The sequence below is a fragment of the Alexandromys fortis genome, unplaced genomic scaffold (assembly GCF_014885135.2).
Source record: "Alexandromys fortis isolate MF-2015 unplaced genomic scaffold, M_Fortis_MF-2015_v1.1 scaffold_66, whole genome shotgun sequence".
Classification (NCBI taxonomy): Eukaryota; Metazoa; Chordata; class Mammalia; order Rodentia; family Cricetidae; genus Alexandromys; species Alexandromys fortis.
The window spans coordinates 65,033-91,817 of NW_026067950.1; the positions used below are offsets into that span (position 1 = coordinate 65,033).

Consider the following 26,785-nt stretch of genomic DNA (forward strand, 5'->3'; position numbering starts at 1 on the left):
ACAATATATATATATGTGTATATATATATATATATATATATATATATGCTTTTCCATCTAGATTTGGTGTTTGTCCTTTTGTGTTGCTGTTTTGTTTGTTTTGGGTTTTTGGCAGGGTTTCTTTGTGTAGCTCTGGCTGTCCTGAAATTCAGGCTAGCCTCTAATTCTCAGACATCCTCCTGCCTCTGTCTCCTGAGTGCTGGCTGGGATAAAAGGCATGTGCCACCACTGCCAGGCTGGTGTTTGTCCTTTTATAATAGGCTGTTTCTAGAAATGTGTTGTCCATCCACCTGGTTTATATTTTTTTCATGAACACGGTAAGTGGGAATTACTTCCCAAGAAAGAAAGGGACTTGAATTTTCCTTAGTATCTAAGGTGCCTTAATGCTGCTTTTGAGGATGAAAAGTGGAGTTGGTTTTGGCTCTTTGCAATTCCATTAAACTCCTCCCCCGTGTATTTTCTAAGGTTTGCTCATTATAATTGTTAATTATATTTTTAAAATTCATTTCTAACAGCAGGATGTGAGCTGACTCTAAGAGCCAGCAGCAGGCCTATGAGCTGGGTGAGGAGGAAGAGGGTCGCTGGGGTTGGACCGAGCGTGTCTGGAGTTGGCGGAGGGGAGCGCCCTGGAGGGGTGGCACACACTGCAGTCACAGTCCCTCCCAAGGCTGGTTGAGGCACCTCACTGGTGACGGGTCTGAAAGCACGTGGCTACGTCATGGAAAGCCAGTCTTTTCAATGCAAACTTCAACTCCTCCTCCCTCCAATGCCTGTAACTCACAGCCAAGGCTGGGCGAGAAATACGGAGAGATTTTCCTCATGCTCACCGTGCCTGGAGACTGGAAGGAAGAGTGTAAGGAAGGAGGAAGGAAATTTGTGGCGCTTTCTACCTACTACGAGACTGACAAGGGGAGGGGGCATCTATATTACATCTTCTCTTCGTGATTACGAACTGCAGTTTCAGTCCAATTCCACGGAGCTCTGGTGACTGCTTACTTAAAAAAAAAAAAAGAAAGAAAAAAGAAAGAAAGAAAAAAAATTGGCCGCGGGAGAGAGGAGGCTCAGTCTTTGGCTGCCAGATCCATTTAGGAGGCGGTATTGGTGTATGAGTGTGTGTGGTGGTGTTTTGTTTTTATTTCTTTCTTTCTTTTCTTTCTTCCTTTTTTATTTCCACCCCCCCTCCTCCTTTTTTTCCTTCTCTCCTAGGGGCTACACAATGGCAGACTTCTCTCGCTAAGATGAATCCGGCTTGCCTTCTGCAGATCCGCCCATCCTCAGTTCCATTGAGTAAAAGGCTATGATTTTCTCTTTGGGGATCTTTTGTGCATTACTATTCTTCCTGATTAGTTCTGGTCTCGGTTGGGATTTCTTTGCTTTTTTCGGTTTGTCTTCATGTGAAAAAGGATTTTTTTTCTCTCCAACCCTTTGGTCATGATCCAGTGGTGATCAAGAGGGGATAAATCATTCACCCTGGCCGAGAAAAAACAATCGCTGAGAAGTCTCAAAGAGATATACCACGTGAGGGGAAAAAACTGGGAGAAGATCCGGAATATTAACGTTTTTCCTATGGTAAAACCGGTGCCCCTCTTCAGGAGAACTGATTTCAAGTTATTATTATGCAACCACAAGGGCCTCTTTTTTCTCAGGGTGTCTAAGCTGCTGGGTTGCTTTTCGCCCAAATCAATGTGGTTTCTTTGGAACATTTTCAGCAAAGGAACGCATATGCTGCAGTGTCTTTGTGGCAAGAGTCTTAAGAAAAACAAGAACCCAACTGGTAAGCAAAGCATGCATCATATTCTGTTTTTCCTCGTAATACCCTGTCTGTTGCTCACCGAGCTAGGTCTGCAGTTTTGCTATGCAGGGTAGGGAACATGCAAGGAACCCGGACAGTGTTGCATACCGAGGTGTTGCATGAATAAACAAGTAGCCACCGCCGGATCTACGTCCTCTCGACCCAAAAACCCTGATCAACAGCTCCTAGCTGTGACACGATCCATCACTAGGAGGGAGGAGGAAACTTTTTTAGAATCCCCCCACTAAACGGATTTGGTCTCCCGTGTCTAGTGGAATATTGTAGGGCTTATGGCTTATGGCTGTGCCAGGAGAAAGAGCGGAGAGCTTGCCTTACTTCTGCTCCTCCGGAGACGTAGCTTTAGACTTTCTGATTAGCTTGCACAATATTCGCCACCCCATCACCTTTAGCAAAGTAAAAGCGCCCCCTCCCTCATGACCTGGCTCGTCCGTCAGCCCCCGCCTCCCTCCCCCGTCCAGCTCTGGGTGTTGTTAACTCATTCCCTAGTCTGCCTCTAATACATCCAGCCTGCGAACAGTCAACACTGGAGCAGGGCTTGTGCCTGGGGGAACCAGGACCCAGAGGACAAGCCCATATACCTCTAGTATATGCCATTTAAGTCCCTTCCCTTTTAAAATCCCGTGCGGAAACCCTGTGTGTGGTTCCCAGAATGACCAGCGGGTCCCTGACTTATGCCTCCTGGAGATCATGCGCCTAGATTTCAAAGGGCTCCAACCAGGGAAACTTGCAGTGTATTACATAAGAAATGCAAATGCAGGTGATATGGGGAGTCGGTCCCAGGGGTTTACTTCCCTGTGTCTAGTATGAGGCATTTGGGACTAAGGGAGTTGTGGACGAGTTACCCTCAGGCAGCCAGGCTCGGAGGGCTGCCTGGTGGTGGCAGCTGTCTCAAAGGAGACTGGGTGAAGTCTTTTCTCAAATCAGTCCTTCTGTCCACAAGGAGTGTGCGGCATCCCTGGCTGGCATTGTGTGGGAAGAGACCTGGAGCTCTTTTCTTTTTTCTTTTTTTGGTTTGTAGTCGTGCTGGAGGGCGGGGAAATCATCTGTCCTGCGGCCGCAGCGGGGCGATTAAGGCTGGCACTGCGGCGCACTAGATCATGGCTCTCCGCGGCCGCCCTGACACCTGGAGCTCAGAGCCAGCCACGTTGGCATTCAGACCTCCCACGAACGGGCAGCAAGTGGCTGCTCGCGCCCAGCCTCTGAACCTAGCAAATGTAGCATCGCCTGGATGACGCGAGTGGAGGGGGCTGCGGTCCTGTGGCTGCAGGGAGAACAGTGGAGCGTGGGTGGGCGGGGTTGGAGGCAGTGGGTGTGGAGGTCTAGGACGCTTTGCAGGCACCACTTCTGCAGCAAAAGGCAAGGTGCATGACTGTTGTTAAAGAGTGTCCAAAAGGGCAGATGTTCCTATGCTCAGGCCAAGGGAAGTTGCTTCTAGCTGGGAAGCTTAGAGAACTGTGGAGGTTCTGAGAGGAAGCAGCTGTTGGCTTCCAGGAAGGTTCCCTGCTGCAGTGGAGTTGTTGCCTCTACCCTACAACCAGGGTCCCTAAGTTCTAGATCCACACCTTGTCTAACCAACCTCCTTCACTGTTTCCTGTCCTTTTACTCTTCTGTTCCTTAACTAGCCAACGTTTAGTGACTCTGGTATGGTGTTCTCATCTTGAGACTTGTCTAAAGGGACAGCAGACTGGACACTTTACTTAGCAGAGCGTTGCTGATTCAGGCCCAGGGTATACTCCTGGTTCTTGGCATCCAGTCTAACACTATAGATGCCTGGTTCAATTACCAACCTACATCTACAGCACTGGTTCATGCCCTGGACATGAAAATACTGCTTGCAGGACTTCCCAAAGTGGGACAGGTCAAAGGGTATAAACCTTGCGTTTTTCTGTGAAAAGATTTAGCTCTCTTCTGAGAAAGGAACACAGTTTAAAAAAAAAAAATCTTCTCTTTTTGAGACTTGGCTATTTGTCTAGGTACCTTGAAGTCAATCCTTCCAAAATATTGTTTGGTGAGTGGGAAATAATTCAGCAGGAAAAAAAACCAGAAAGTTTGTTTTGAGGTTTTATGTTTTTATTGTAAATATTTTTTACTGGAAATGCCAATCCCCCCACCACTCAGCTCAATATCTTTTTATTGTACTTCCCCTCCCCACCTACTTTCATCTCTTTAGAGTAGTTTTCTCTCTCTAAAGTGTTTTGGAAGGCACTGAACAAATGACTATTTATTTTAAGAGCAATTTATTTTGCAGCTTATATTTCACTTGAGTGTGAAGTGATGGGTTAACTTATGGTACGTCTGACGACATCATCACATAGTCTAATGGATAGTTAAGTCTTAGATTGCCAGAGATTTGAGTTCATATTGGAAGTCTGAGAATTTAGGAGATTGAAAAAAAATGGTACATTGATGTATCAAACTATGCAACTGTTATTTTAAAGGCTTTGATCATTTCAGCTGTACTCAAACCCATGCCTGCCATTTCCTATGAATATTGTACTTGGTGAGGTCTATTTTTCTGCTATTAACACAAAACCTATAATCATTTGCAGCCTTTTGATCCCAAGATAGCAATACAACTAAGAAATTAATTGGGTAATACAAATAAAACAAGGACTAAACTCCTCTTAACTGTTAAAAGCAAAAAGAACAGAATGACTACTACCTATTATATTATCTTAAATCTAAAAGGAGGACAATTAACTGGTTTCAAATGAAAAATCTTGACAGAATTCTGCCAAGCACTAGGGAATTGGTGCAAAGCATTCTTTATTATTTCAGAGACATATTTTAAGTTGGTTTTTCTTCTCTATTTTTGCAAGTTATAAAATAATTTACTGATTATTTTTAGTTCTTGAAATCATCAACATGTATGGGGAGTTGGGCTAAAGGTTTTAGAGCAGGTTAGTGTAAAAACAAGCAGATAATAAAGGGAAGGGTTTACTACTTTGTCCTGTAGTTGTGTTACATGGTCTCTAACGAGAACAGAAATTCAGCTTGTACTTGTGTTACACATTCTTTTAAAAACTAAATCACAGTAGTTTACAATGTTTGAATGTAAAGTAAAATCTACTAATTTGGCAAAAGTATCTAGTGCTTCAAAGTACAGTGATTATCAGAGAACACATTTGGGTGCACACACGTGCTCAAATGTCCTACTTTCTGCTATTTCCTAGCTGAGCAATAGCTGTGCATTTAGAAGAAATGTTACCTGCTGTAGCTTTTGCTGTATGAGTCATGAAAGGCGACTGTATTTTAGGCAAATAATTAAATAGGAAGAATACTAAGTACAAGGTGCTTATTTTTTTCTGGAGAAGGTTTGGTATTATTATTTTTTTAACCAGTGAAATAGTTTAGAATGACCAGTAACAGGCTGGCTTAGAAAATAATGTAGGTCATTGCTCTTGAAGCAAAGAATTATAAGGTAATAATATGAGTGATAAGCATAAGGTGTGTCCTGCTGTCTCTTCAGATCTATAAAACAAGCAAAGGAAGCCAGGGACTCTTTCACACGCTGTACTCAATACACTACTTTAAAGACCCCAAAGCCTCTTCACCATGCTAACACTTTGGAAAACTCAGATTTTGAAATACTTTACTATGTGTGAGAATATTCTTGAATACACATGTTTGTGGTAGGAGGATATATAGGAAGCAAATTACCTAGACATGGTTCTATATAATGTGGGAACATTGCACAGACTCGTGGCTTTGGTGTTCTGTCAGAGCTTTTTGAAGTGAGAAAATAGGGAGATAGGGAAGGAAGAAAGAATAAGCACCCTCTTTCCATCATTCTCACCCTGAAGTCTTATTTAAGAGTTCTGTAGAGCTGGGTGAGCCACAAACTGGCAAGACCTGCATTTCTAAACACCAAGTGTGCAGCAAATGAAGACATCAAATTCAGATAGCATAGATAGAACAAGAAACAGGTGGAAAGTTCTTGTAACCTTCTTAAACTGAGTTCCAGAAAGTTTTAGTTGCTGAGGTGGTAAAGTGAGCCATAATGAGCAGTGGCATTTTGTGAACCAAAGGTGACATTTTTAGCAAATTCTAAAGAATTTCTAAGAACTGAATTGCAAAAAGAATGGATTTTCTTTTCTTTTCTAGATGTTAACATCCAAGTTAACAAGTATAAAACTTGTTATCAACACCTAATGATGTGCACTCACCTTCAATAATGAAGATGCTGCTGTTCAAATGATACATCACTCTTTGAATGTATTAAAGCTAACTGTATACTGTGCTTCACTTTCCAAAATAGCATAATTTAACAAGACACGCATTGGAAACTTGTGTGGTTTTATACAAATGGTAACAAGGACAACAACCAATGTTTTTGCTCCTTTGCTAATTTTGGCATCATGCCTCACTCACCCTGACTCATAAGTTTTCTATAAATGCTATGTATATGTATCAAAATGGAAGCATTTTTTCCCCAGATAGTTTCTTATGCTTTACAGGGAGCTGTTGTGTTTCTTGAAGAGTGGGGCAAAAACATTCTGCCTCTGAATAGTTTAAAACAGTCACTGCATTGTACCTAGAGTTAAAAAACAAATAAAAAAATTGAGTCCAACTTAGCCCTACCCTCAAGTCAATGTGGGTCAGGGATAGATACATTGTTCCTTAACTTTGGTTTATGTGTAGATCCAGATCTGAGTTGAACCTGGGCATTGACTTTTTGGGCATTTTCTGAGTAAGATGCCTCAATTTCTTAAATTTCCCGAGATGCAGTTCCAGAGTTTTGCTATTCTATTTTGGAAGAGCCATCAATCCTTATGTTCTCCCTGTGTGTTTCTCCAATTGCTACAAAATAATGCTTTTACTTTGGTCAAAGGTGGTCAGGGAAGTTAAAAAGAGGAACTTCTAGGACTTTTGAACATGGAGGTCAAAAAGAAGAACAAGGCACAGGCTTACAGAGAAGCTGTTATATAGAAAGCACTGACAGTGGTTTTGGATATTACTGTGCTTCCCATTTCCTGACAAAGATTCTGCTTGTAATCTGCAGCACACTTGGAAATACTAAGTACGATGAATAGTGAAAAGGTGATAGTTCTAAAAGCTGAACCATGGAACTCTGTCACTGTCAGTATGATAGCTGGTCAAGTTTATTCACTGTTCACTTCTTTTCTGAATGATGAGAACAAAACTAAACTGAACTAAAAGCACAAATATAAGTAGGTAAACAAAAATGCCAGCAATGACATCGATGTCTGGCTCTTTGGGTACCTGAGTGATTTTACAGAAGTGTCCTGAATCCAAAAAACCCGAGACCTGCAGGCTATTCCTCATACTTGACCCTTCTCTAAAAACCCAAGTCATGGGATTATTGCATGCGCTCTGTCAAACTTGTCCCTAAAATTCACAAATGAAGTTTGAAGCCCTTCCCGTACCCTATGTGGCAAGGTCTGCTTCATTTTATTTTCTGATCCTTTCTTCTTTCTTTTTTCTCAAAAGTTGAGTGTTTTGTTCTTCTTTTTCTCTTTGGAGCTCCTTTCTCTAAGGCAAAACCTAGGACCCTTCTTTGTGGCATTTATTTATCATCTAGCTATCCACCTATCTACTTGTTCATTATCTATTTATTTATCTACTTATCTATTTATTTGTTATCATTGTTGAGTTGGCAGCTGTCTCTAAAGCAGCCTTCTCGCTTTTAGTATTTCTTTTGCAGCTGAAAAAAAATGGTGATTTTCCAACTTTTTTGCTCCATCCACTACCAACTACCAAACTAGTCTGCTTTTATCCAGGAGCCACTTTAGTAAGGTGGAGGATGCTGGGACACAGTGCCCTTGGAATGAATGAGAGAGGCTTGGAGTATGTATCAGGCAGCGACTACAAAGCTTGGTAGAAGCTATGGCTTTGGGTGGAGGCCCCTGGTCTCCAGAGAACTGTTAACGTTATTTGTTCTGTTCAAAGCCTTAAACTCTGCAGCTGTTCACAACGTGGAAACCCGTTGGAGATCTGACTGCTGCGAAGGGCAGGCTTCCTTCTGGCCTGACCCAGTAGTCCCACCTCTCCTAGGGTTGCTGGATTGAGACTCGCAGGTTCGAGCCTCAGGGGCTCTGCTAAGCAGCACAATGGGGCTGAAGCTGCCCCTGTAGCCGCCTTAGCACTACTGTTGCCACGGAGATGACCTCTGACTCCTAGAGCGTCCCGGTGGCCCCTTTGCGGGTGCTGCGGTTGCTATGGGAACTTCAATAGCCAGGATCCTGGGACTAGAGCAGCTAGTGAGCAAGGACAAGGCCTGTGGCAGCTGCTCTGTCCAATTCCTTCCTGGCGCGGGAAGCATGGTTGCCCTGTGGACCCGAGGGTAGGGGATCTCCATCTGCTGGTGACAGCGCAAGAACTGAACCTTGGTCCCAGCCCACAGGTGGCCACCTCTGCCGGTTCCTCTCCTAGGCTGTTTTAAAGAGAATATGCTGCAGAAGGGAGCTGGGCTGTCTTCTCTTTGTGTGTAAGCCAGAGATTGGGAGCCTGTTTCAGAGTCCAATTCTAGGCTCTGTTTCCTCATTTACTTTCAGGAGACTTGCATACATTCCTGAAGTTTTCTGTGTTCCAGTCTGGGTGCAGTCTGAATGGATTTGATTAAGAATATTTTAAAAGCAGTACCACCTTGCATAGTCTTGATTTCTGAAACCGTTACATTAAGTCTACTCCCGTCTCCCCTGTCCCCTTCCCTGTGTCCCTGTTGACTACATCTAAGCTGCGTTTTAAAAGTAGTACTTATCAGATGTGGGGCCACCTTCAAGCTCATGAACGGCTTGCTCTTCTTCCTAGTGTGTCGGCTTCTCACTGGGAATACTAGTGACTGCAAAGTTGGTTCATAACCGTAGGCACAAACACAGACAATGCCCCCCAGACCTGGAAAAAGAAATGACAAAGAGCTACTCAAATGTTTCCTAGAGCTGTGAGTTTGCTGTTAAGATGGTGTTATCACTTGACCCATTCTGTCAAGATGCCTTTCCCTGGGGGAACGGCTAAGCATTTTAAAGGGTGGGATGAATGCACTGCCCTATCTTCCTCTTTGGGTTTAAACATCTCAGTTATTAGTTTAATAAGGAGAATTCTCAGGTATACTTCCAACTCCGAAATTTATGAAGTTGTTCAGGACCACAGGTTCTTTGTTAAGCATACATTGTCCATCCCCTCCCCCCCTTCTCTTTTGCTGTATCTTCCAGACTAACATAGACTCACCATTCTCTTGCCTCAACAGAGTACTGGCATTAGAGGCAGGTATCCAGCACACTGTTTTCTAAACTTAATAAGCTTAAAAAGTTCTCCTTTGCCTCAGGTGTTGCTCAGAAGAAGCAAGATGAAGAGTTCCAGCATGAGGAATTTTAGAGTAGACACAAAGCTGGCTCAATACTAGTTCAGAGCTGTAGGCAGAGAGAGAAAAGCTAAGGATCAACAATGACAATATAGAAGGCTTGTTATAGTGAACAAAAATGAATTACAATGACTGGTTAGGAGTTAGTCACTAGAGAAAGGCTCAAGATGGATTGGCATGAAAAAATCAGCATGGTTTAAGCTTTGAGCACACAAGAGTAGTCTACTAAGAACTAAAGTGAGTGTAGGGCTGTGAATAGGGAGTGGGAAGTGGTGCAGTCAGAAGGTAAAGAAGAACAGATCACGTGTCATTGTGGCAGCCCTTATGCCACAGTGTGGAAAACAGCTTTGAGACAGGCAAGACTGAAGAAAGGGCATAAAGAAAGCAAATAATATTCCAAGAGATGCTGTGGGTCCCAAAGGAAGGCTCTCGAGAGGAAGTGGAGTCAGTCTGAATGAAACAGTGAATTTGTAAAGAAAGTCAAAGGAGTCTAGAATTTTCTGTCTGTAGGCTTTAAGCCTTCAGCAGTTTGTCAGTAATACATTGATTTTGCTTTGAAACCTGAAAAGCTGTCCAGACTGTCCTGTTGAGGATTCAAGAAACTTAGTAACAAGTCAGAAACTTTGACAGGTTTTTTTTTTATTTTATTATTAATATTTATTTCATTTATTTTATACACTGACCATAGTTTCCCCTGCCTCCTATCCTCCTCTTCCCCCACCTCTAATCTATATCCTCTATCTACTCCTCCTTCATCTCTATTCAGAAAAGGGTAGGCCTCCCATGGGCATGACAGATCAGGTTGAGGCAGGACCAAGCTCCACTGCCTGCATCAAGGCTGGGTGAGGTATTCCAGAATGAGGAACAGGTTCCCAAAAGCCAACTAATTGTCAGGGACAGGTCCTGATCCCACTGCTAGGGGCCTTACAAACAGACCAAGTTACACAACTGTCACAATCATGCAGAGGGCCTAGGTTGGTTCCACGCAGGCTGCTTAAGTGCTGGTCCAGAGAACATCCTTCCTTTCTTCAGGAGGACTCCCAGAGCTTGCTGCAGTTCTTGGATGTGGATCTCTGCATCTGCTTCCATCAGCTACTGGATAAAACCTCTCCGATGACAATTGGGGTAGTCTGATTATAGTAGATGGTCCGTTCAGGCACCCTCTCTACTATTGCTGGGAGTTTTACCTGGGGTCATCCTTGTGGATTCCTGGGGGTTTCTCCTAAACCTCAAAATGGGTCCCCATCAAGACTTCTCTTTCATTACTCTACCCCTCCTTCCTGTCCCCAACCTGCACCCAGCCTACCCAACTGACTCCCTCAAGTTGCCACCCCTCTACCCCCTCACCTAAGAGATCTCCTCTATTTTCCCTTCCCTGGGACATCCATACCTCCTCTTTGGCACCCTCTTTGTTATCTAGTCTCTCTGGGGCTATGGATTGTAGGTTGGCTCTCCTATACTTTGCTCATATTACCTACTTATGGGAGAGTAGATACCATGTTTGTTTTTCCGGGTTTCGGTTACTTCACTCAGAATGATTTTTTTTTTTTTAGTTCTATCTATTTGCCTGTAAAGTTCATGAGATCATTGTTTTTGCAGGTGAGCAAGACTCCATTGTGTAAATGTACCACATTTTCCTTAGCTAGTCTTCAGTTGAGGGGCATCTAGGTTGTTTCCAGGTTCTGGCTATTATGAATAATACTGCTTTGAACATAGTTGAGTAATTGTCCTTATAGTATGATTGAGAATCCTTTGGGTATAGTTGGGTCTTGGGGTAGATTGATTCCCAACTTTCTGGAAAACCACCATATTGATTTCTAAAGTGGCTGTACAAGTTTATGCTCCCACCAGCAGTGGAGTAGTGTTTTTCCCTTACTCCACACCCTTTCCTACATAAGCTGCCATCAGTGTTTTTGATCTTAGCCATACTGACAGGTGTAAGATGGTATCTCAGAGTCATTTTGGTTTGCATTTCCCTGATGACTAAGGATGTTGAGCAATTCTTTAAGTGTATTTGAGCCATTTGAGATTCTTCTGTTGAGAATCCTCTGTTTAGATCTGTATACCACTTTTAATTGGATTATTTGGTATTTTGATGTCTAATTTCCTGAGTTCTTTATTTTGGAGATCAGCCCTCTGTCGGATGTGGGGTTGGTGAAGATATTTTCCCATTCTGTAGGCTGTTGTTTTGTCATATTGACAGTGCCCCTTTCCTTAGAGAAATTTTTCAGTCTCAGGAGGTCCCATTTATTAATTCTCAGTCTCAATGTCTGTGCTACCGGTGTTATATTCAGGAAGTAGTCACTTGTGCAAATGTATTCAAGGCTACCACTTTCTCATCTGTCAGGTTCAATGTAACTGGATTTATGTGGAGGACTTTGACCTACTTGAACTTAAGTTTTGTGTGAGGTGTTAGATATGGATCTATTTGCATTCTTCTACAAGCCAACATCCAGTTATGCCAGCACACTTTGTTGAAGATGATTCTTTTTTTCCATTGTATAACTTTATCTTAGTTGTCAAAAATCAGGTGTTCATAGGTGTGCAGATTTATGCCATAGTCTTCAAATTGATTCCATTGATCTGCCTGACTTTGACAGGTTTTAAGTCTAAATTTAAATTACTGGGAACCTTTCTGTAGATAATGAGTTAATTTTTATTGATTTTACTCTGAAAATCATAGGGATGGAAAATGCTTTATAATGAAGACAAGCCAGTGTTTTTTTTATGGCTGTATACAGTTCTCTGTCAATAGAAGGCACTTTTGTACAGACATTGTTCAATTTGAGGAGCCAAGCAGTACAAGTAAAAGCCAGGTTTTCAGATGATTGCTCCAGTCTGTCAGGAAAGGAAAAAGAAGCCCAAACCTTGCTGGATTTATATACGTAGTGTATTCTTGCTTCCCAGATGTAAACGAAGATGCTTGTAATTAAAATGTCTTTTCCCTTCTGTAGCATTTTGTTGTCTGAGCAATTATAGTGGATCACTGAAGTGAGCCATAGCCTTTTCTGCAAAACTGCCTCTTAGATAAAGTGTAGCTTGGAAGGATTCACCATCTCTGTTCTTCCTACTTTCTGTATGTAGTACAGTATTGCAATGTACTTTTAAAATAATAGGATTTAAAACCAAAACAAAAATAATATTCTCTAATTGTGGGATTAAAATAAAAACAGTCTGAACCTTGTCTTCTTTCATTGTGTTCCTCTTGAACATCAAGTGTTATAAGTTTTAAGCAAAGAAAGGCTGTGTTTACTGGAAGACCTTTCTAAGTTTGCTAATTAAACATTCAGCAGTCATTATCATTCTGTATTACAGTTTTCTCTCAAGGTTAATTGAAAGCAGAAATGAAATATGCCCAAGTTTTACCTTTTTTGATCACTATGGCTCATTTCTTAGGCCTTTAGATATTTTTAATTACTTAATATTTTCCTAATAATAATAATAATAAAAAGAAAAAAGATATTTTCCTATTTACATGGCAACTGAATGAAGTAAAATTCCTTGCATTCTACATATATGACAGTTGATATTAAATAGAAGACTAAAAAGTTAATTAAATAAAAATATAAAAGTTATTAATTTTAGGTGATACTATGGAATATTTTGATAGATGAATACACTGTGATAGTATAGGAGATGCTTTTAATAAAATAAATGATGAATGTTATAAACTGTTTAAGGGTACAGTAACCAATTCAATGTGGTGTGGAGGCTTATCTTCATTCGCTATAGCAATATCAGACTTGCTGATTTGCTGAGAAGTAATTGTCAGTAGACAGCTGTTTGAGGACGGACATTCATTCATTTATGTTTTAGAGTGTAGCCACCATTGATAGGTTCCTCATGCTCCAATGGATGGCCCTCTACCCTTGGGCATTTGGGCAGCACTAACTAGACTTAGTGGGCTATCAGAAAGAGGGGAAAAAAGAAATGAAGTTGAGGGGAGCATCTTGAAGGGAATATAGGAGTTAGAAGCAGGAGATAGAGGCTTAATACCATATTTTATTGTATAAAGAACAAAAAATACAATAAAAATTGTGAAGTCTAAAAATAAAGAGTTTAGGAGCCTCCAAAACGGTAAGTGAAAAATCCAAGTAAACACCAAAGTGACCTAACTCTGGAGCAAATACCCTTAAATTCCTACACTGCAGCTGCCTCTTTACAAAGCCTGTTAGGCATTATCTATGTAAAAGTCATCAATATTTGTCCTTGAGGTTTTGTGAGTCATTTTGACCAGAAGCTAATATGAACTGGTACAAATTCAACCTTTATAAACCTAGAAAATTTTAATGATTACTTTTTGGGATATGGTTTAATTTAATCTAAATACACGTTATTCATAGCTTGTTGAATTTTGACAGTTATGGGTTATAATGATAACCAATAATCAAATCAGGATTTAGACCATTACTGGTCACTCAAGGGAACAAATTCTCCTTTCTCTTTCATAATTGTTATAATTTCTCCATCTAATTTAAGCTGTAGTTGAATATTCTATCACCAAATCAAAAAACTCTCACATTTCATTTTGTTTCTTTCAGTCAGCATAATGTTTTTGTTAAAGTAAAACATTGCTCTTGATCGAAATGATGTCTTCTTAGCTAAATATAAGCGAGAACAGGGATTCTGGTGACCCCGAATAACTTGTTCATCTGTGGAAAAGATTACATTAACTTTGTAGTCACAACTTAAGAAAACAATAAGTTAGCACATTTAGTAAATACTGAATCAGTGGGAGATAGCGGTTTTCAATGTTATAACATTTTTAGCTTTAGGGCTAGTGGAAACTAGTCGACTAGGTAGTGGCATTTCATTTGCATTTTAATAAATAAAGCTTGCCAGAAGATCAGAAAAGTAAAAGAGCCATGCTTGTCAGCTTTACAGACCAGGCAGCAATGCCACATGCTTTTAATTCCATTAGCCTCATTAGCTTGCCATTGAAACCAGGTGGTAGTGGTGTACACCCTTAATCCAAGAACCAGAGAAGATTACAAAATGAGAGGAGACAGCTCTCAGTCTCAATCTCATTTTGAGCTTTCCTGGAGGCAGGATCACCATTTTGTGACTGAGGTCAAGGTAAGACAGTGGTTCACTGCTTTCCTTTTTTTGGTCTTCAGGTTGAACCGCAATATCTGTCTCTGAGTTTTTATTAAATGTGCTTCAGGATTGTTAAGAATGCATTCTAAAAGTTTTACAAGTAATCACAAAGGTGTTAGGCCAGATGCAAAGGTCACTGACTGCTCCTTGGACTGGAGAGGGAGGGAGAGGGGAAGTGGATGGAGGGAAGGAAAGTGGGAGGAGGGGAGGAGAAAAAGAAAAAAAAGTAAATGACTTTTATATAGGTTTAAAAATAGGAAAAGACAATTTTGGTTCCGTTTGAAACATTCTCAGTTGCCACAATGACCAATGACAAAAGTTCTAGAAGTTAATTATTCTGCAAGATCTTCAGCTAAGAGTAACTTCTTCAGAGAGTGGTGTCACTTCATGTTTTTGAGGCCCATCTGTGTTGCTGTTTTTAGACTGGTAGGATTTAATGGTAAAGTTTTGGGTTTTACTGTGTAAACTGGAACATTCTAATTGAATAAATTGAAGCTAACAGGCATAAGTTGTTCAGTGTATGGAACTTTCAAGCTTTTCACAGGTTACAAAGATGCTACTGTAAGACAGGGGACTACTGGAACATACACAAAGGGCTTTACTGCTCCAGAATAACAGGCAGGATGGGCTTCACATCCTCAACATCTTACTGTGTCCCATATGTTCCTCAGAAGCAATGTCCAGTGACCCAATAGACATCTGTACAAGGTGTATCTCTGTAGTGGCTAGGATATAAGTTTAGAAAACACTAGACTTTTAAGAGGCTTCTAACAAAGGTGCCTGTTTGAGCATAAGAACATTGTGCCTGTTATACTGGTTAGGAAACAAATATGTTCTCACATCATGGGGAGATACTGTCCATTGATTACAAGATGGTTTGCTTATATATCCTTGTAATGATTGTCTGGTTCAGAAGCTGTTTCAAGGGTTGGAGTCATGGGGTAGATATTTTGTCCTTAAATCTATTTTCGCAAAAGAACTCTTTCCTGTGATTCTCATTACCTCCATGGCATTCTCCATAATTTTGAAGCATACACGAGGCTATATTACCATTAAAGTCATAGATAAAATGTTGACCTTTTAAAGTGGGACTTGTACCTAGTGGCTGAGTTCATGTCCTTCATAGTCACGAAGCTGAAAGGTAGTTACGCACATTGTGACATATCTCTAGACCTTATCACTTTCTAAATAAGGAGAGAATGAGTCTTCACATTGTGGAATGAACAACTATGTACTTACTTTCTCCTCTGATAGTCACCTGCTATTTTGTAAAATGATGTTCTACTGAAACATTCACCTGGGAAGAAATAAAAATGTCAACAGATTATTTGTACACAAGAACTCTTTCACCAACTTGCACCATATTTGTATTGTAGTGTTTTCTCCTTAGTGTGACCAAATATCTGGTAAGAAGAAACTTAACAGAGAAAATGTTTATTGTGACCCATAATTTGAAGGTATAGTCATCATAGTGGTAGCATGAGTCTATGGATCACATTACATTGGCAACCAGGAAGCAGAGGTAGATGAATACTACTGCTCCTCATTCTATTATTTCTACTTAACCTGGGACTCTAGCCCCTAGAAAAGTGCTTCTCATGTTCATGGTGGATCTTCCTTCCTCAATTAAACCTCTATGGAAACTGCCTTCCAAGCACATTTAGAGATGTGTATTTTAGGTCCACCAACCTGACAATATTAAGCATTATTGGCATCTTTTTCTGCAGTAATTTAAGGTGTTATTCTGTTTCCAAAAGTGTTGGCTATTGTTAGTGGAGATATACATTAAGGAACAGTTTGCTACAGGAATACTTTTGGGAATAAATGTTCATTTTGTACTCTTTTGGTTATACAATTTGAATTATATATTAGGGGATCAATATCTTTGTCCTAGATGTTTTAATGTTTGAAATGGTTCAAAGTTTATAACATGATATTTTAAAAATGACAACCTATTAAATAGCAAATCTTACAAGTATCTAACCAATAAGGACTTAAATTAGAGGTAGCAATTTCTTTGATTTAGAGCTAGGATCAGAGTTTTCTAAGACTGGTATATACACATGGCCACATATATACAGGATTGGGAATAGGTTTCTTTTAGGTGGTGATGAGGGCAGATATAATGTTTTGGGAGACATCACCATTTAAATACAAATTCTGCGTTTGATGGGTGAGTGAGTAGTGATTGAATCAAACTTTTTTTTTTTCAAATTAGGGAGAGAGGGATAGACTAACTGCATAATGCCATAGGACTTGATGCTGAGGCATCAAGGAAAGGGTCTGACTATTTTACCTTAGCATAATTCTAAATTAAAAAGTGCAATGTGCACTCTGTTCAAATAAAGTAGCCACATCAGGCTCATGGTTCATTGTGTGTCTTCTGGGTATGTGCCTATCAGTATATCCATTCCCTCATGTGCTTACTGAACTTTGGAAACCCATGCAAGGGTGTTTTCAGTCATTCAGTTAACTCTGAAACTTTTGGCTTTTCTTTTTCATTCTTCTTATTTAAAGAGACAGAGGCAGTATTTATCTCTGTAAATATTAATATCAGTTTGACTGTAATTTTCATTTTAGTGTTAATATTTTAATGTAAGACAAATCTTTGTGCTTCTTCTCTTATACTCCTTAACATTGCTAAATGGTAGAAATGCTTTTAAGTGCAATTGTGTATTTTGTTATGAATTATTTTTTATTTGTCTCTACTTTAGATTTATGAACATATTATGGGAAACAGTAGAAGTTGTTACTTTTAATAAATATAATGAAACAGGTTCGGTTACAGAAAAGCAATTTTCAGGTAATAATACAGTATTTTATTTCTTAATTGTTATATAACACTAAGTTCCAAACTACAACAGCGGGGCACATTTGTATATGACAACAGATCAGTAAATAGCTGGAAAACAAGTTGTGACCAGAAATTGACTTATATTCTACAAATCTGCCTGATGATATCTGTGAGGGCTGTCATTCATTATAACTGGTTCTGAGGATGGATCCCAGGGCCTAATATAATAGGCAGGTGCTCTACCACTGAGCTACTTCTGCAACTTTTTGTTGTTTGAATTTGGTTGCCTAAAATGAATGACACCATCTGAGGATTCTGTTTCCTCTACATCTTTGATGATATTTGTCACTGTCTTTTTTTTTTTTTTAATTCTAGTCCTTCTAGTGGATGTGAGCTTGTATGTTTCTGTGGATTTTGATTGTGTTTTCCTAATTACTAGTGATGCTGAGCGCCTTTCAATGTTCTTGTTCACCTCTTGTGAAATATCCACTTACATTCTTTTTTAAAAAAGATTTATTTATTTCTTAAGTATACAACATTCTGCCTCCAAAGAGGGTGGCAGATCTCATTACAGATGGTTGTGAGCCACCATGTGGTTGCTGGGAATTGAACTCAGGACCTCTGGAAGAGCAGCCAGTGCTCTTATCCTCTGAGCCATCTCTTCAGCCTCCTCCACTTACATTCTTGAACACTTTGAATTGAGTCATTTGTACTTCTAGATTTTAATTGTAAGAGTTATTTATTCTAGACACAAATAAAGCTTATTGTTTACAAACATTTTCTTTCATTCTACTTATTTTACTCTTATATTCTTGATGGTGTCTTTTAAAGTATTTTTACTTAGTGTGGTCTAATTTATCAATTTCTCATCACACACACATATATATATATACTATTTAATATATGCAATTTTTATCTATGAAACCATTTCTATTTCCACTTTACCAAGATATAGCTCTAAATTTGTTTTGAAGAGACATAATCATTACATTTAGGTCTAGAATCCATTGTGAGTTAATTTTTGCACATTGTATGAAATATGTGTATTTTTTTATATGTTGGCATTCAATTGTCTAAGGAATGTTTGAAAATTCTTATTTTGAGTCGTTATGAACAAAAGTAATATTTATTTACTTCTAAAAGAACTTATAACTAATTTTATAAAAGAATTATCTAATAATGTCTCAGTATTTCAAGCAAATAAATTATATATATATATATATCTAATAGACCTATAGTAGAGATACAGTGAACATTTTTATGGGAGTGAATGTATGCGTTTACTGTATCTTGGTTCAAAAAACCTCTTAACATCAGTAGCTTCCTGCAATGTGCAAGCATTTTCAAGGAAACAAATGACACATGCTTAAGACCATTCAGGGCTCTAGAAGATCATACCTTAGTCTAGGTGTTTATAAAAAACAGAAATTTATTTCTTATAGCTTTACAGCTAGAGAAAACCAAGATTGAAGTGTCAAACTGTTCAGAGTCTCATAAAGGCTTGATCTCAAATTCAGAGATGCAACTTTTTCAGCTGTATCATCACATGACATAAGGAAAGGTAGAGCATTCTTCCTTTTCTTTTATGAGGGTACACATCTCTGTCCTGGAGGCACATGACCTGATCATGGCTTAATCTTGTCCTACCCGTCCCACCTTTTCCTAGGACTGCATTGAGGATTATGACTTGTTTTTGATTCGGGGGGGGGGGTTAACCAAAAGTTTTGTGTGTCTTAGAAAATATACCACTTAGCTATAGACACAGCCTAGTAAATTCACTTTTAAAGACTATTTTAAGAAAAACTTTTAATCTTACATCAAAACTAAGGACAGAGATTTTTTAACAGTCTCTGTGCCAACACATGTGTGATTCATTATTTACATCCTCCACTAGAGTGATCTATTTATTACAATCAATGATGGAAAGCATCATCAATTAGAATCCAATGCTTACATTTGACTTCACTAAGAGCATTGTGTGTTTTGTGGATTTGGACAAAAGCATAAAGCAACCACCATTGTAATATATGTATTGTCTTTGTTGCTGCCTTAAAAATTCTTGTGCTTATAAAAATGTCTAAATAAAACTTAATGGTAGACACATTTAGAGACTTAAGAAAGACCATCTTCTCTTCGTGATCCTCATTTTGTACTTTTTAGGCATAACTGGCTTTTTACTTATAAAGGCTTAGTGCTTATGAAACATAAAATACTTTGTGTTTTGATGATCCCAGTGAGATTTGACTGCAAGCAGATAGTTTTTCTTTTATTGTTCCTGACTTTTTAAAGAACATAGTAATATGTGTACTGGAATATTAGTACATCTCTTTTCACATATATTTTCAAAAAACTTATTGGTAATGTATCCATCACAAAATGATGATTTATGAAGCCTTAAATAGGTATCTATACTCTCATATCTCTTCTATATTGCTGTCATCATTCATAATTTCATAATTACTTTGATCTAATGAAAATTGCCTCAAATACTTTGAGGTACACTTTGTGGATACTTCACTTTCTCTGATGCCTTTTTTTTAGTTATAAATGAATTAAGTGCTTTTAAAAAGCTCTTTCTTTTATTTTTGCCTTCTGAGAGATTCCTGTTTCCTTTCTTTTTTGAATCAGAAAGACTCTCATCTGTGGCTTTGAGTTTTCTTTCATTTTGCTTCATGGTTCATGTTTATGCCTAATTCCCACTATTGGTGATTTTGCTTATACCATTGTTTATTTTTTTCAATTAATCATGCAAGTTTTGGCCTTTTCCTTTATACGTTGGGATCCTCTATTTATTAATTCCTTGGAGGGGTACTCTATCTAGGTATGTGAAGTGTAGTTTACATTTGTCTGCTTCACAGCCTGTGCAGAAAAACTCTGCTCCGTAAATCAGCATCCCACCATGAGAGGGGACAGGCTAAACGCTGTACATGTAGTTCTCATTTCAACTTCAGACAACTGAGAATGTTCCTCTGGGCTCAGGATGGGTGCTAATTGCTTAGGAATGACAATAGATGATAGTAAACAAATATACACCAATATGCTTCTATTATTAGATATGTCACTGGAAGATATCCAATTAGTTAACCATTGTTAATAAATTTGATTTATAAATATGGCTTTGTGAACACGAGGACCTGAATTTCATCATAGTTGGCATCAAAAAGAGATAGGTATTGTGTGTGTACTTGTAATCCCAAAATGAAGAGGTGGCTACAGGTGAATCCTGGGATTCTCTGCCAGCTAGCCTGGACTATTTGGTGAGATCCAGTTCAGATAGTAACCCTGTCTCAAAAATCAAATCGGATGGTATAGGATAAATGACTCTTCTGGTTTATTTTTGAACTTTACACACAGATACACACGTTTGTGTGTACCCCCACCCCCAAGAAAATATGGTTTAGATGTTACATGCCGGAAGTGTGATTCAAAATGTTAATCAGTGGATTGAGTAATTGAGTTAGGATCCAATCTTATAAATGCTTTTGGATTCTATTGGTACAGTCTGAAAATAATAATCTTTGGGTCTGAATAGGGTTTATTATCTCTGCTAGTAATAGAATTAAAAGACAGAAAAATTTGAAGGTAATAGCCACAGAGAAATCTCGAGCCCTACAGACAGAATCATTAGTTAAGAAAGACTTTTATTGGGGTTGAGGAAATACAGACATGCAGCAGACATACTGAGAAAAAGACCTTCCATAAAGCAGAGGTGTGAGTGAGGAAGTCAAACAATCCAGTCTCTTCTCTAGAGCTGTGGGTTTTAGAGCCTCTGAAAGTTCTCCTCCCCTAATTTAAGGTAGGCCAGTTTGAAGACAACTAAGATAGTTGATTTGTCCAGATTTGCTGTGTGACAAGTCCTGAGCAGACCTCGATAACTTGTTGAATGGGTATACTAGATGATGGAAACAAAAGCTGCCAGGCAGTTGTCAAGTGACCAAGGAAAAGCTAACAGTCTTGGAAATTTGTCGCGTTTATCATAAAGCCATGGTTTCTATCTGTTTGCCTACTAGGAAATTTGTATAATTCTGGTCTCTGTTAAGTTCCACTCAAAGATACTTGTTACTTTTTTGACTGTTGAACTGTTTTACTTAATAGAATTCCACAGTATTTTTTTTCCTGGAAATTCTATAATGAGGAGATAAATCCTAAGAGAGTGTTAGACTATGTAGTTGTATGCCCAACTCAGAAGAGAGTTTGTACTGCATAAAATAGGACAGAACTACCAGAGAGAATTTTTAGAAAGACCGAGAGCACAGAGAACAGAGCTACAAAGGGAAAGGGCTCACAAGAGGGTCCTAGAAACAAATAATTTTATCCACAACAGAACCAGCTGAGTTATTTTTGACAGTGTGGTTATCATTGTGAGCAATGGATTCCCAACACTATACCTCCAGTGTTAATAGATTTAAACATGAATTTCAGTCAAGTTTGAAGTCTGTAAAGTAAGAAAATTGTTTAAACAAAACATACATTAGTATACCCTATTGTTTTGGCCATGATTTGACTTTATGTATATAGATTTAATCTGTTGCTGATCTTTAAATGTAGAAAGAGTAATTTAAAAAAAAAAAAGAGACAGATAGGGATTAGTGAGTTGAGGCAATGTTGAGAAGTGTTTGCCTTGCGATCCTTTCAACCTGAGTTCCTTTCTCAGGACCCTTGCAGTGTAATGAGTCCACACACTGCATAAATTTGTTCTTTAACCTGCACAAGTATGTACCTGCATACACATACACAGTAGATGGCATTGGCAAGTTCTTTGCTGATCTGAAGTTGATTTTCCTCCAAACTAACAACCGGCCAAGTTTTAGGGAAAAAATTCAGGTTTATATGAGTGGAATTTGGAAAATATAATCCTAAAACAGAAACAAGAGTTTATACTAACAAATGCAGCTTCCCAGGTAAGTAGACTTACTTTCTTCAAGTATTTATTTTATTTCACTTAAAATATAGCTTGCATATATTAGGATCCATTTGCATACACACATGTACATATGCATGTTAATAGGTATATAATACATCAACACATGTATGTTAATATGCATATATAACACGTTGTGACATATATTAGCACATATATTTTACATAAAATGACTTTTTATCTACATTGTTATTATTTATTATTATAATATACTTGTATATTGTTGACCCTATAGACTTTAATGCCTCTAGCTAACACAATTCATTATCACAGTGAACACTGTCTCAATTTGATCACAATTCTGATTATGCATAGTATTAGGATTAGGGAACAAGAAACATAAAAATTTAGTTCTGCTACCAGACCAGCATCTACTCCTAGACCAATCTGGAACCCAGCAGTGGAGATTAAATTAGTCAGTGGATTTAGATTTCATTTGGGGGCATAAGCATGGCAGTGGGGCACTAAGGGTATTAGTTTTCAACAGCATAAATGATCTTTCCCATCATTCTGTATTTCTACTTCCATTTGGATATATGCAACTGAGATGGCTGACCAGATGTTATGTCTTATTCAGCCAGTCTTGTTGAACTCTGGCTTTGTTTCATGGCTCTAGACTCTGTTTTATTTCCAGTAAACAAACAAAAAGTTTAGTTTCTTGAAGTAGAATTTAGCAAATGAATGCTTGTTGATCCTCTCATATTTCAAAAACTCTTTGTCCAGTAGAATCAGCATAATTCACCAGAAAGGCTTTATTTTGAGTAAATTAATACAAGTTATTGGGAATATAGTTAAAATTACATAAATTACCTATTGAGTCACTTTAAAACATTTTACTTTAGTCTCAGTGGAGGGGTTGCCTGACTCATATATAAGATTCCTTTATATCCCATATATTTATATATGTACATACATATGCCATCTTTTAGAAGTTTAAAGTTTCAGTCATATTTATTTTTCTTAAGAAAATATATGAGGTATAGGCTTTTTCACTGAAATTTAAAACATTGTCAGAGATCAGCTTTGACAAAAATACCATTTACCAGGGTAGGGGCATGGGGATCAGAAAATAAATAAAGAGTACGAAGATGCGAGCAAAATTAATAAAACAGAAAGTATAGGATAGTATTAGGAGGGAGTTCAGGTGAATACTGAAATTGCCCATGTTTAATTTCCAATTGATTAAAATACCCATGACCCAAAAAGGTAAGAGTAAGATGAAAAAAAACGGCATTAATATGATACAAGGAAATAAACATACTAATTGAAGTTTATGGGCTACATTCTTGGGTAAACATTCTGTTGCTAGAACAAAACAAGTCACACTTACACCCTAGACGAAAACATTCTGTAGGCAAACCACTCTCTGTGTGGAATTCATAGTTATCTCTTTAAGGGAGTAGGAACTTAGTTGAATCCTTGAACTTTTGTTTAGGGTAGAGACAGATCTACTTCTCTTTTCCTGAAATACAAGGTCTTGATATTAGCCACACCTAATGGCAATAATCTTGATGAAGCAGAATTCTCTAGTCTAAATCTAGGTGGGACATTAATTTGAGGTAGAAATAGACAATGACTTTGGAGGAAAAGAAATAAATTCTAACTCTCTGACCTCTGGTCAACGTGGAAATAGGCTCACATTTTTGAGCCTCCACACTAAATTCCACCTCAGAACCTCTTCTCTGTTAGTAGATATAATCTGAGGCTTCAACCCTATATACCTATTAACCTGCAAGTCCCCAAAAGCACTGAAATTCTGGTTAATTCACTGAGTATTCAAAGTCTATAGGAATGTAATAAAGGCTCAGTAGAGGGTTGCTAGTTGAACATATGGAATGTATTAACTTTAGTATCTCTTCACTATATGATCAGAACCTGGGAAAGAAACGCAATTCATAGTGATACTCTCTTTGGTTTTTGAAAATTCCTTTTAGAAAATAATATGACTACAATATTATATTCCTAAGATGCATATTCAAAGAAGGTTTAATCTAGTGAAAAATGTGCAAGGGCCATATGGATTATCTACTCTAGGTTGAGTTAGAGGCATCAGAAATGCCACCAAGGCCAACTTTCCCTCCTGGGCATTCACAGCAGCAATTTCATCTTAGTCAAACATGAGAATCTTTTCCCATTTCTTAAGGTTCAACAGGTGTGAAGCACAACTAAATGCTGGAATTTTTAAAAATTTCTTTGGTTATATAGGTGATTCAAAAGTATAGTCAAGTTTTGGAAGTATTGTTCTATAACATTTCCGTAGGATGTTTCCAAACTCTGATGAGGATCTTACTATCAACCCAGTTTTCTGTCTATACTTTATTATTATTTTGATAATAATAATATCACAGGAATATTGCTGGATGTGTACTGACAAATCCATTTTCATCCCACTTAGGATTAATCCTGGCATTTGTTACATATATTAAAATAACCTTCATCTTTTGTAACATCCATCTTGTAATTATTACAATTGTAATAATTGTATTCTTTCAAATATAGTTATATACTTGGTGTGTGTGTGTGTGCACATGCACACAAGCACTTGTGTGTGCATATGTGTAGAATTGATCTTTTCATTCTATAGTCAAGAAATTCTTTGCTAGGAGGTCTGAGGTAGACCAGATTGTGAACTCTGATATAATGGTGGTAGCTTTGGTGCTCAGTGGTTGAATCATAAAATTCAAGACAAAGAATTAGCAACCAATGATTGTAATAAAAGGATTTTCATGTTTCCAAAGGAGAAGACTTCTTTTTGATATACTATGTATTGTCATATAAATTATATTCATGTACTTTCTTTTTATGTACAATCTATCTTTAATTTCCAGTTATTTGAAGCTGATTTATAATGTTACTTGATTATGAGTTTACTTTATAAGTGTATTTAGTCAAGCACAGCAGTTGATGAAGTCTTGAGAAGATCTTGGAGCACAGTGCTTAATCTTGAATAGGTAACCACATGACTACAGTGGAGTGAAAATTTGACATTGTGATATCCCCTTGGCTGCTGTTGGCAGTAGGATGCTGTTCACCATGACTCAGAATTAGTTATACACTAGTTTCTCATTTGACAACTCACTGGAAACAAACACATGTCCTCAGTGGCATATGGCTCTTATTTCCCTTCAGCTGACTACATCTGGAAGCACAGAATAGATCTTGGCAATTTATTTTCTCACTTGCACTGAAGAAAGGGAGAACAAAAAAGCAAGGTCTTCTACTTTTTTTTTTTAATTCATGGCAGGCTTGCTGGTCATTGCTAAAAGATTATCAGAATCCTGATATCAGAATCTACTACATGTCAGAAAAGCCTCATTTCACTGCAACCAGCATTCTGATACTAGGCTGTGTTACCTGGGTAGATAACGTGTTGCAAGCTTTTCAATGAACTGTGGTTGAGCTGTGCTAGTCTGCTAAGAGCCCATTACAAACCCATGATGGACTATCATAGGAGTGAAGAGTATGATGACTATTGACATGTGAAGCAGTTGGATTCTTTTAAAGGAAAAGATTTCCACTATTGCCTCTTATTTATTTAAAAGGTCAAGTTATATGCTAGCCTTTTCAATTTTTGGATTTAGAGACTACACAGGTCATTGCATGTAACACAGCTATTTTTGTGAAATGAAAGAACTGATTGGAAAAAAAAAACAAGGCAGCATTTGCAGACCTTTAACAACATTAAACAGGAGGGAGCTAGGAAGATAGATGGCTTAGTGGATGAGTGCCTACAGTGGAAGCAGTAGGACCTATGTTAGATTTTCAGCACCAACGTGAACAACTGAGCATGGAGGCAGCTCCTCCTAGTTAAGTGCTGAAGGGCAGAAACAGTTGGAACCTCAGGGACTTGCTGGCCAGCCAGTCAAGTAAAATTTGTGATTTTAGGCTCAGTGAAGGATCCTGTTTTTTTTTTTTTTAAAAAAAAATAAGATGGAACAGTGTTTGAGGGAGACAACATATTATGATTCTTGTTTCTACATGCATTTGCCTTGGTGAGTGCACTGTGTAAATATACATCACACAATACAAACAGAAACCCCTCTTCCATACATGAAGAGGTGAAGTGCGTTTTCTTTATTTGTAAGCAAATAATGACTTAGGGTAATCATGTAATGACATCATTGTCAGGATAGGTTAGTCCTTTAATGAACTGACTTCATTACTGACAAGCAATTTTATTTTATTATTAAATAGAAAATGTGCTATTTTTGCTGGAACTACCAAATAAGCCCAGTATATCAGTTCCCTGGGATATTGAACTTGGAATTTAGAGGTAGCATAGTTTCTATGGAAAGAAAAAAGACTTTCTGAATCACTTAGGGTCACAATTAAGTGATGGTAAAGATAAAACCCTGAATATTTATCAACTTCTTACTATATAGTGAGAATTTTTATGACTTTCATCTCATTCACCTTTGAAAGTGATATTGGGAATTAAATTTGATTCTAGCTCCTTGCTAATGAGATTGTGTTGAAATTGGAGCGGCAGGGCTGCATCCCCGGCACCCGGCCACCCGCTTGGCTAGCTCATGCCCGAAATAACAACACACAAACTGTATTCATTTAAAGAACTGCTTGGCCCATGAACTCTAGTCCTTACAGGCTAATTCTCGCACCTGGTCTAGCCCATTTCTAATGATGTGTGTAAGCACCCCAAGGTGCGCTTACCGGAAAGATTCTAGCCTAAGTCCATCGTGGGTTGCAGCTGCCTGGGAGAGCTGAGCATGGCGTCTCTGCTCCAGCAGAGCTGTCGGGTCTCTCCGGGAGCAGAGCAGAGTCTGACCTCACTTCCTCTTCCGCCCAGAATTCTATTCTGTTTCCTCCTCCCATCTATGCTCT

At 38.4% G+C, this 26,785-nt stretch overlaps 1 protein-coding gene across 2 annotated transcripts in view; it reads left to right on the top strand.

Moving 5' to 3' along the window:
* Positions 1-1,566: 1,566 nt before the first annotated feature.
* The window catches only part of Fgf14 (fibroblast growth factor 14), a 465,307-nt gene continuing 440,088 nt past the window's right edge, over positions 1,567-26,785 (top strand). For both annotated transcript variants that reach the window (XM_050150394.1, XM_050150396.1), the window contains exon 1: positions 1,567-1,774. In XM_050150394.1, the coding sequence (XP_050006351.1) occupies positions 1,567-1,774 (208 nt within the window). The remainder of the gene's footprint in view (positions 1,775-26,785) is intronic.